This window comes from Chrysochloris asiatica, unplaced genomic scaffold (assembly GCF_000296735.1).
Source record: "Chrysochloris asiatica unplaced genomic scaffold, ChrAsi1.0 scaffold00002, whole genome shotgun sequence".
NCBI lineage: Eukaryota > Metazoa > Chordata > Mammalia > Afrosoricida > Chrysochloridae > Chrysochloris > Chrysochloris asiatica.
The window spans coordinates 32,162,015-32,174,175 of record NW_006408520.1 but is presented as its reverse complement, the minus strand read 5'-3'; the positions used below and the strand labels follow the sequence as shown (position 1 = coordinate 32,174,175).

Here is a 12,161-nt window from a genome sequence, read left to right as displayed (position 1 = left end):
ACTCCTGCGGGAGAAAGATGAGGCTTTCTACTCCCGTAAAGATTTACACCCTCGGAAACCCTATACAGGGTCGCTATGGTTCGGAACCGACTCGATGGCACTTAACAACAACAACAACAAGGATTTATACCCTCGGAAACCCTGTACAGGGTCGCTATGGGTCGGAACCGACTCGATGGCAACAATTTACTTTGAAATACAAGAAATATGGATGGAGAGGAGTGAGGGATGGATAAATGGATGGGCACATGATAAAATATGGAGGCTAGCTGTCTGAGTGCTGCTGAATTGGCTCTGAGTCAGCACCTTGTGTATGGTTTCTGAGGCTGTAAATCTTTACTGGAGCTGAAAAATCTCAAATTTCTCCCATGGAGCACTTGGTGGACTTGAACTGTTGACCTTGTGGTTAGCAGCCCAATAAGTAACCCACTACGCAACCATGGCTCCTAAAGTAAGTAAAGAGTTAGTTGTAGAATCTAGGTAATGAATATGTGGATGTGCACCGAGAAATTCACTCAATTTTGCTGTATATTTGAAAAAGTTCATAATGATACGTTTGCAAAAATGTAATGAGAGAGAATAAAAGCAAAAATTGCTAGGACAATGTGCAGTTACATCAGTTTCATAAATAACATATTCAAAATTAAAAACTATAGCTCTTTGTACCAATGGAGATTTTGTAGATTAAAAAATAAAAGTTCAAGTCAAGACATAAATTATTGATAATTTAGCATCTCTTTTTTCCTAGGTATCTAAAAGACTAACAGAAACTATGTAAACATACTTTGGGACCTGGGAATCCTTGGAAACCTCTCCAACCTTGAACACCATGCTCTCCCTGCAATATGAGTAGACATGCTCATCATTTCTGTGTAATGGGGCCCTGTTCTGTAAGATAAATGCTTGCAGACTTTCTGAGTTGGCACATACAGGTGGCCCTTTCCGGCCTGGCTGTCCACATGGTCCTTGGTCACCTTGTGCTCCTCTGTGACCTCTTTTACCTTGCACTCCAGGTTGTCCAGGTAGTCCTTGCTCACCCTATGGACAGGAAAAAAAAAAATCTCACTTATAGAATCTATAAACATACAGTCTTTTAAGTGAAATTCTGAGACCAATTCTTAGGCATATTACAAGCCACTAGGGAAATCAAATTCTGTATGCCACCCTCTGCACCAATATTTTCCACACAGATAGCATGTTACTATAACAATCAAGAAGGGAGAGAAAGTTCCAGAGATTACAGTGATACATGTTGGGAATGGAGGGAAGGGGCACATGCAAAACTAGGAAGAGGATCGAGAGGCTACAGAGAAGATGATGAGGGAGTACAGTGTGGAGGTGTGTTTACATGTGATGGAACTATATTTTGTTCAAATTAACATTTTCTCTTTTTTCCTCTCTGCCCAGAATTTATGTAGCTATATAATGCAGAAACAGAGGATGACCTCCTGAAGTCCTGGTTACTGGCAGGCTCATCTTTTCAATTCCATCATTTGCTAACCTTGTGGTTCACAGTCCAGTGCTGATCTTACAGTGCCACATGGGTCTTTTAAATTTATTTTTTGTTTTGAAATAAGAGTTGGAATATTTTCATTTCATTTCTAACAATAAACTTAGGAATCACCTGGAGTTTGTTCTTGTTAGGTGCCATCAAATTGGTACTGACTCATAGCGACTCTATGTACAACAGAATGAAACACTGCCTGGTCCTGGGCCAACCTCACAATTGTTGCCACGCTTGAGCCCATTGATGCTGCCACTTTGCCAGTCCATCTTGCTGGGGGTCTTCCTCTTTTTCTCCATCCCTCCACCTTACCAAACATGATATCCTTCTCCAGAGACTGGTCCCTCCTGACAGTATGTTCAAAGTATGAGGGACGAAGTTTGGCCATCTTGGCCTCCAAGGAGCACTCTGGCTGTGCTTCTTCCAATACAGATCTATTTGTTTTCTTGGCAGGCCATGGTACTTTCAATAATCTCCTCCAACACCATAACTCAAATGCATCAATTCTTCTATGATCTTCCTTATTCACTGTTCAACTTTCGCATCCATATGAGGTTATTGAAAATACAACGGCTTGGGTCAGGTGCACGTTCATCCTCAAGCTGACATTTTTGCTCTTCTACACTTTGGAAAGGTCTTGTGCAGCAGATTTGCCTAATGCAATACGTCACTTGATTTCTTGACTGCTGCTTCCATAAGTGTTGATGAGTGATCCAAGAAAGATGAAGTCCTTGACAACTTAAATCTTTTCTCTGTTGATAAGAATGTTGTTTATTGGTCCAGTGGTGAGGATTTTTGTTTTCTTTACATTGAGATGCAATCCATACTGAAGGCTGTGGTCTTTGATCTTCATCAGTTAATATTTTAAGTCCTCTTCACTTTCAGCAAGCAATGTTGTATCATCTGCATACCACAGGTTGTTAATGAGTCTTCCTCCAATCCTGATGCCATGTTTTTCTTCATATGACCCAGCTTCTTGGATTATTTGCTCAGCATACAGTTTGAATAAATATGGTGAAAGAATACAACCCTATTGCACTCCTTTCTTAATTTTAAACCATTCAGTGTTCCTATGTTATGTTTGAACAAATGCCTCTTGGTCCATGTACAGATTCCTCATGAGCACAATTAAGTGTTCAGGAATACTCATACTTAGGAATGTTGAGGGTGAGAAAGCCTAATTCTAAAGTTTTTATGAAATAAGTATATACACTGGACAAACCAGAGACTAATCTAGTGTTTAAAGTTATTTCATAAAACTTGAGGATCAAGGCAACCACAAAGCCAATCCTACACTAAGATACTTTTAAGAGAGGCTTGTCTGAAAAGTATAAAGACATATGACAATATTCTGTGCATAGAATTCTAATGCAAGACTTAATTGCAATTACTGTGGCTCTAAGAAATAATTTATATTGCTATCAGATTTACTAATTGGTTGGTTAGGCTCAAACTTGAAAGAAAAGGAAGGGTAACTGAGAAAGCATGTATTTGGAAGTAAATAAGAATTCTCTGTTTTGGAGGAGAAGGTAGATGACAGAGAGAGAGCGCAAAGAACTAAGATGAGTCATGACAGCATTTTTTAAAGCATTTCCAGTCCTGGGTTAAGACGTTCTTTTGGCAAATTACATGCTTTGTGGCTATCACAGAAGATGAATATGTCAAGGCCACATACTTGTCTTTTTTCCTAATGTCTTTTTACCATAAGCCAAATTTTATTGAAAGCTATTAATCTTATCCTGTGATCTAGCCATGAAACTCAGGCCAATAAGGATGGCCAATGCTTCTCATCCATCAGAAGGAAGCATTAAAGTACCTTTGGGCCTAGAACTCCTGGGCTTCCTGGCAGGCCTGATGACCCCTCTGCTCCTCGAGGACCTGGAGAACCAGCCAATCCTGTTGCTCCTGGGCTACCTCTGATGCCCTAAGTAACACAAATAGAAAATGAAAACTGGGGTAGTTCCTACATGATCCTCGATAGGCTCATAATGTAGGAGGGCTTGGTGTTCTGAAAGGTTGCTTATAAACGCACTCTCCAGGTTTGGGAGTTGTCTTTCCAAAATAAGTGAGATGTACAAATAATATTTGGAAACACTGGGAACACTCACCACTTACCTGCATTTTCTAATTATATTTCATGCAGTGATCTTAGATATTTAAATTAAAATACTAATGCAGTGCACAATCTCATATCTTTTGATTTATGTAGCATAGGTATGGATATATATTTATTGAATTCCAACTTTTTGTATTATGCTTTGGTATATATAACACCTCTATTAACAAATTAGTGTCACCTAAAGAAGAATATTCTATTTCTCAACTACACATAATTCTAGAAATGCTACTGTAAACAGTTTATGATAGAGAATAAATTTAAGCAAACAATATTTTCTTAAAGCCAAGTTCCAGAACAGAAGTTGGCAAATTATAGTAAGTTGCTGCATGCCAAATTCAGCCTGCAACCTGTTTTTCTTGTACAGTTTATGAGCTAAGAGTAGTTTTCACATTTTTAATGAATGAAAAAAAAAGACATTTGACAATTAAAATTTCAGTATTTAAAAATAAAGACAAATATTCTCATTCATTTACATATTGCATATGGCTGCCTTTACAGTATAACAAAAGAACTGAGTAGTTGTGACAAACATCTTATACAGCGCCTTCCTCATTTTACACACTTCTTATACTATATAACTCAGTGATGCAAAACTTTACAAAGTTTCAACCACCCATGTATCATCTCATGTCTCTGATATTTTATTTATTTGTTTTATTATACACATTTTCAAAAGAAGAAGAGAAACTGAGCTTAGATATCCTTTTTAAAAGGCACAGTGGAATGTGTATTATTTTATCATATTTTACCACAAAGTCTTGTTTCTATTATTCAATTATACTATACCATAACAAAACAAAATAAAAAACAAAAACTCAACCCACTGCCATTGAGCCGATTCTGATTCATAGCAAATGTACAGAGGGGTTCAGATACTGAAAACCTTTATGGGAGCAGACAGCCTCATCTTTCTCTTACAGAGCAGCTGATGGCTTTGAACCACCAACAATTTGGTTAGCAACCCAACACTTAACCCAGAGAACCACCAGGGCTCTTTAATGATACGATAGCTATGCTGAAAGACTACAATGCATAGAAACATTACCAGAATGAGCACTCAACATAATATCCCAATTTCATGGGAATGCAACAGTTAGAAAAATTAGAAAATTTAAAATGGGATTATCTTATTACATACAGCATAGTTTCTGAGGCGACAGCTAAAGTTTCTGAGCACGTTTCTTAGCCCGGCAATGAAAATAACTTAATTGTCATGAATTAATTAAATTGTGCAGTAAAAATAAACTTGCTGATTGTAAGCCTTATGGTAATAAAATATTCATGAAGAGTTGAGGGCATTGAGAGCAACATCAATAGGCAATTAAAAAAAAACAAGGCAAATGTTTTTAAGGGTTTTCCTTGCCTTTTGATGAGTCCATAGACGTTAACAATTCTGAAGAATTAATCTGTATGAATCATCTGCAGGGAATGACTACAGGTGAGAATATTTTAAGAGAAATTGAGGAAATATCTGAGGTGGAACCTGCTAGGAAGTGTCATAACTGATAGTGATAGCTCAGAAAAATGCTCACAGCCAACATTTAAGAGCTTGTAAAAGCACAAGGTGTTTAAAGCTATAAGCATTAATTGTACCAGTATTACGTACCATAAAGTACCTTGAGGAAATTCTTGAATTTTGCTATTGAATCAGTAACATCAACAGTGAGTGCCATAGGCTCTTATGGATCTGATCTTCATTAGTTCTGTGAATTTTTGTCAAAATAGAAGCTGATTATGCAGACTTTCTTTACCACTTAGAAGTTTAATAGCTAATAAGTGGTAATGTTTTATTGAGGTGTTTGGAGACTGGCAGCACCCTAGTGGCACAATAGTTAACATGTTTGACTGTTAAGTGAATTTGGTGGTTTGAACTCACTAAACACTCCATAGGAGAAGGATGTGGCAGTAGGTTTTTAATACAGATTTATAGCCTTGGAAACCGTATGGGGCAGTTCTACTCTAAGTTGGGACAAACTAGATGGCAATGGAATTTTTTTGGAGGGTGGTGTTTGAAATGGAGAATGATTTTTTTTTCTGAATAAGAGTCACACTCAACTGTTATTGAACATAGAATGGTTTAGAAATTAGGTTTTGCTACAGACTTCATAATGTTTTTAATTAATTCAAGCTAAAATTACAAAGCATAACTGTGCTAATATATGAAGCATATAGTGTAAAGTCATTTTGATGACAACTAATTTGACGACTCAAGTAATGTCAAGCTTCATTTTGCATTTTCCGTGCTATGAAAAATTAAACAGAAGTGAAGATTTCCATTACTATACAAATTTACAGTGGATATATTTTATGAGATCAAACATTGTCTTTGGACACTGCTGTAAGAAATTTCTATATTTCAAAATCTATTAAACTATCCAGTTGAGGAGTTTCCACCTCACCTTCAATTGGGAATCATAATGACATGCTAAGAGGAAAACATTGAGAGAAGAATCTAACAGAATTCTATAAATGCCTTCCAAGTCATAGATATGTTTAATTCAAATCATATGCTAACGAACTGCAGTTTTTGGCAATACCTATCTGTGTGAAAATAAATTTGAAACATTAAAACACAAAAATATATACAAGATCATTATAGATCAGCATTAACAGATGAACAGTAGGTTTTGATGACTGTTTTAAGCTAAGTCATTCCCTAAAAGAATCCCATTCTTATGAGTAAAGTTGTCTTAAAAAATACTTTGCAATTATTATATATTGAATTTTGTCAATAAAAATGTTGTGGTAACCTATTTTCTCTCTTTTTACATAAATTCCTAAATAATATCCTTAATTTTTCCTCTTGTTTGACAAAGTCTAAAATATATATTATCTGGCTGTTTATAGGAAAAGTTTGTGATCCTCTATTACAGGAGCTGGCTGCCACTTTATGTGTTGATTCCTGGCATACTAAACTGGATTATATACTTTTTCTTTCATGAATTCAATAAATATTTATTGAGCATCATCTATGTATATGGGTGGTACCATGTGAATGCCCGAGGAAAACACAAATACAGTAAGATATGGTTCTTGTTTTCAAGAAGCTTAAAATTAAGTGAAAAAGATAGAGTGTTGTATATTAATAATTATGATGAAGGAAAAAATGAGAGAAAAAAAAAAGAGAGAGAGAAGTACTAGAGAGGTTCTGAGGAAGAGAAGTTGCTCCTGGTTTAATCAGAATTAATAAAGAGATAGTAACAGAACTGGATCACAAGATAAAGATAGCCTAAAAGGTGTAAATGGGGGAGAAAGATGATTTGGTTCAAGACAAGAAAGAGTAATTTCTGGGAAGGGTCTGGTTGAGTGAATAGTCTTTAATAGCAAAGTCCATATCGAATACAATACTAAAACAGTTTTCCTTTATATCAATAGCGTTCTTTCTTCTAAATTGTAACATCACATATGCTTTTATTATCTAAATTACGGTAAAAATAATTTAATATTTTAAAATATCCTTTTTATGACCAAATACCTCATTAAAATAATGAGTGAATATTTATTTTATATCTATTAGGTGTCATACTGGGTGTTCGTAGGGAAGTAAGAATAGGTTCACATTCCTTAGCTTGACCTTCAAACCTCATTAGCCCCAACCTACTTCAGCCATTTTTATCTCCTACCATTTTACATATTGTTGTGTACCTTAGAGTTGGTTTTGATTCACAGCAAACCTGTATAGGGTTTCTGAGAGCCGCTGATGGGTTTGAATGGCAGACGTTGCAGTTCAGTGCTTATTCTACAACACCAGACCAGGGCTCTTTTACATATTACATATTGTTGTTGTTTAGTACCATTGAGTCAGTATCAACTCATAGCGACCCTGTCTAGGGTTTCTAAGGAGCCAACTGTGGTTTGCAGTCCAGTGCTGATCCTACAATGCCACACTAGGAATCCATATTACATATTAGTGGTTCTCTAGCACGGCTGCACCTTCTAACTTATCTTTTATTGCCATTAGAATTTGATTTCATAATGAACAACTGTGAGCAACGTTTTCCTAAGAATCCCCACTTCCTAAGCAATTAAAATAAATACCTTAATATCAGCATTGAAGATCTGATCCTAACCTATCATTTTTATTTGTTATTTTTTAGTCATTGTTGTTGTTGTGTGCCGTGGAGTCGGTTCCGACTCATAGTGACCCTGCACAGGGTTTCCGAGGCTGTTAATCTTTACGGGAGCAGAACGCCTCATCTTTCTCCCACGGAGCAGCTGGTAGTTTTGAACTGCTGGCCTTGCGGTTCGCAGCCCGATTCGTAACCACTACGCTACCAGAGCTCCTTTAGTCATAGTCCTTCATTAACCCAACAATTCATCAATTTTGAACTCCTCAAAATGTGTCTTGTACTTTGTTGCCAAGAGTCAAATTGTCACTGCAATTATACAACTAAAAAAATAGTATATAGACTGATGAACTAAAAGCAAAAAGAAAGCAAGTTGTTCATATGAAAATGAGATGGAATGCTTTGCATATCCATAAATGGGAGATAATAAAATAACATATGAAGATAAGAAACGTAAAAAAGATTAGACAAAAATTATAAAAATCTAGAAGGATTTTGCTTTCATAATGGTTCACAACTGTCTTTCTGTTTTTGTTCCCTTTAAAGAAAGTCGGAGTTGTAGACAGTACACTCTGCAATATTGTTCACAATGGCAACAAACTAAAAATAAAGTGAACGTTGATCCATGAGGGCATGGTTGAATAAATTATAGCATATTGTGATATATCCAAACCATGGGGTATTTTACATACATTAAAAGAATGAATTAAAAACGATACCAGATGGCTTGGAATGGTTTCCACAAAGAATTGTTGAATGAGAAACGCAAGGATTCAGAGAATAACCATTTTGAGATCTAGTGGAGGTGGAGCCGGCATCTAAACAAAATAGTTAACTTCACTTAAGATTCTTGTTGTTATTAAGTGTTGTCGAGTGGAGTTTTGACCCGTAGTGATCCTGTATAGGGTTTCCGAGGAGCAGCCGGTGAGCTTGAACCACAGGCCTCCCGGTTCAAGCGGACTTTGCAGTCCAGCGCATCAACCAACAGCGCCACACCAGGGCTCCTTAATATGTGCCAAAATTCTGATTTGGACATAGTAAAAACAATAATAAAGGCATTTTTGTTTGTGACTATCATGATAAAAAAATTAACATTTATTCAATGATTACTATGTGGAATGCATTGTCTTCATTCATTTACAGCATTATTTAAACCTCAGAATAATCCCGTGTGGTAGTCTATTTGTGAATTTATACAATTTGGCCTCAGGTAGTGTGAGAGGCTGGTTGAAGTCTCTTGATGCTTCTCAATTTTTTTTTTTTTTAAACATAGTCCATTTATTATATGTCCCAGAATTACATATTATAAAACTGGGAAATAGAGGCATTTTAGATTATAGAAAAATCTTAAGAAACAAGGAAAAACTTGTTAGAAATGGAATTCAGCTAAATATTAGGAGGTTCTCACCCATCCTGCTTCTGACAGTAAAAGGAATGTAGAATCTAGAACTTAAATGAGTGGCATGAATTAACAAACTGAAATAGTATATAATCAAGTGTTAATTGCTGTCTTTTATATTATGTGGTAAAACAGCTCAGAGAAGGAAATAAGAGTGTGACTTCTAAGAGTCAAGAACAGATTATAGGAGAGATAATGAACAGCTGTGAACAAAGTTTTCCCAAGAATCCTCACTTCCTAAGGGATTAAGATAAATACCTTAATATCAATACTGAAGATCTGATCCTAATAGATCATTCCTACATTATTTATTTGTGGTTATGGTTATTTTTCAAAGAAACATTCTATGCGGAGAGAACATCATGTTATATTTTAGGGCAGTAGCATGAGAACAGGCATCTCAGATTAGGCTGGGATCTTTTGATTTCACAAAATTCCTCTGAGATGAGCAAGTGTTATTAGTTCATCAATTCAGGAACAGATACACTGTGGATTTCTCATGGAAATTATTGTTTGCTGCTGGTCATCTCTAGTAGACTCGTTGATACTTAAGATTTATTCATTAAATGCTTAGCTGCAGTATTGATGTTTTTATCATTTGTCTTCACATAACCACAGCATATATGATGTTATTTCAAATTGCAATGCATGGTGAACTGGGAATCACTGTGTAAGTGAGCTAAGCTTGCAGGAAATTAGGTATCACCTAAATATCCAAAATAAAGCTTGAAAATTAACTTCTCATTTTTAACTTTGTTTGCATTATTTTGGGCTTTTCAAATTGCTTAAATGGTTCAGGTGATTTGGAGAAGTTTGGTAGGAGAAAAGCATAAATCTTGAGGTGAGAAACAAAAAAAAACAACGTATTTTTAGGTAATAAAAATCAATTTTTGTGTACATCCAAGAAAACAAAACAAAAAATAAACCCACAGAGAGATTAGAAGCAAATACTGTTGAATGATGATGCACAGAGGGGATTGTAATCACTGCAATGAAACGAAATATGATAGGATGAGTGTAAAACCAATGTTCTCCCATGTAAACTATCACTAAATTCACAATAAAAACTTTTTAAAAATCAATTAAACACTTGTGGTGACAGTGCTTGCATATCAATAATATATTGGGAAAAGACTATCTGCATAATAGATTTATAAATTTTAAGCTATTTTGAGATAATGCTGCAAAACAAAGCCACAATGGGATACCACATCAGCCCCACTAGAACGGTTATAATAAAAAACAGAACAAAACAAAATGGGAAATAAGAATTATTGGTGAGGATGTGAAGATACTGGAATGCTCATATATTGTGATGAAGATATAAAATGATACATTTGCTCTGGAAAATTGGCAGTTCCTCAAAAAGTTAATCATAGAACTAGTATGTAACCTGCTGTCTCAGTCATAGATGTATATCCTAAAGAACTGAATGCAGGAAAGCAAACAGGAACTTGTACACCAATGATCACTGTAGCATCATTCACAATTTCAATAGATGGAAACAAACTGTCTATCAATAGATGAATACACTCACAAAGTGTGATACATATACCCAATGGAATATTGCTGTCGTATTGGTTCAGATTCGTAGTGTGATTTTATGTACAACAGAATGAAACACTGCTCAGTCCTGCACCATCCTCACAATTGTTGTTATGAGTGAGCCTATTGTGTCATATAAAAATGGAATATTACTCAGCCATAAAAAATGAAATCCTGATAATACTATAAACTCATGAATCTTGAAAACATTATGCCGAGTGAAATAACTCAGCCACAAAAGGACAAAGAGTATATCATCTCACAATTTTTCTCACAATATTATAAAATACTTAATAAGCAAGTTGTTGCCAAAGGTAGGAAGAAGGAGGAGGGAAGAAATGGGGAGTCTTTGTTTACGTGGCATTGAGTTTCTGTTAATGATAGTGGAAAATTTTAGAAACAGACAGTGGTTATGGTTGTAAAACAAGATGAATATAATCAATAACTGGTGGTGGTGGTGGTTATGTGCTGTGGAGTCGGTTCCGACTCATAGTGACTTTGTACAGTGTTTCTAAGGCTGTAAATCTTTAAGGGAGCAGAAAGCCTCATCTTTCTCCTGTGGAACAGCTGGTAGTTTCGAACTGCTGATCTTGTGGTTCACAGCCCAATTTGTAACCACTATGCTACTAGAGGTTCCTTAATCAATAACTATATATTATTTAAATAAAAATTAACTGACAAATGTTTTGTTATACTTATATTTACCATAATGAAAAAATAAAGAGACCTCTTCCAGGACAAGATGGCAGAACAGAAAAAAAGGGACAAAATGGATGTCAGAAGAGACTCTGAAACTGGCTCTTGAATATAGAGAAGCTAAAGTGAATGGAAGAGGAGAGGCGGGGCTTGATGACGGCTAGGGTGGAGGTGCAGTGAAGATCACCATCAGCAATAACACAGAATACCAGGCAAAGCAGATCCAGGGCAGAGCTCCAAAACTCGGAACCACAGAGATAGGAATATTTTAAAGGTTTGAAGGCTTATAGCTTGTGGAGTTTGGAGCTGAAGTAAAAAATTGCGTACTTTTGAATCTGCCGGGCCGGGCTCAGAGGTCCAAGCTGACATCCTGGGCGAGACCAAGTGGCAAGATGAAACAGGGGGAGCAGAAACACCACAGAAAATGCCACAGGAACCTTGGGACAAAGGTGGACAATATACTTTGTCAGTTTTGCTTTGTTCTGATTTCCCTTCTTTCTTTGGTATCTGGTAATTGGCGCACTCATTGTTTGCCCACCTCCATTCTGGTGAATAGAGGGAGAGCCTGAGTCAAGTGGCCACCCCCCACCCTCACCGCTGGTGGGTTCTTCTGCCACGCATGCGCACAGATACTCAGCCCAAGTGGAGATACTGAACTTTTATTATGTTTCCTTTTTGTTCTGTTTCTTATCACTGGAAAGAGAAGGAGAGGGCTGAAGGGAGGGAAAGAGAGTTTAAAGGCAAAACAGGCCAAAGGTTGGATTGGAGCCTGAGGTATAGCATAACAACCAACACTGGCAACTTGGAATCTCTAGGGCAGCTTTGAAGACA

At 36.4% G+C, this 12,161-nt stretch overlaps 1 protein-coding gene across 1 annotated transcript in view; it reads right to left on the bottom strand.

The window, feature by feature from the left end:
- Positions 1–12,161, bottom strand: part of COL24A1 (collagen, type XXIV, alpha 1) — a 562,513-nt gene that overhangs the window by 64,130 nt on the left and 486,222 nt on the right. The window contains exons 46-48 of the mRNA XM_006831073.1: positions 3,321–3,428; positions 931–1,038; positions 785–838 (exon numbers count right to left, since the gene is read on the bottom strand). Coding sequence (XP_006831136.1) covers positions 785–838; positions 931–1,038; positions 3,321–3,428 — 270 coding nt within the window. The remainder of the gene's footprint in view (positions 1–784; positions 839–930; positions 1,039–3,320; positions 3,429–12,161) is intronic.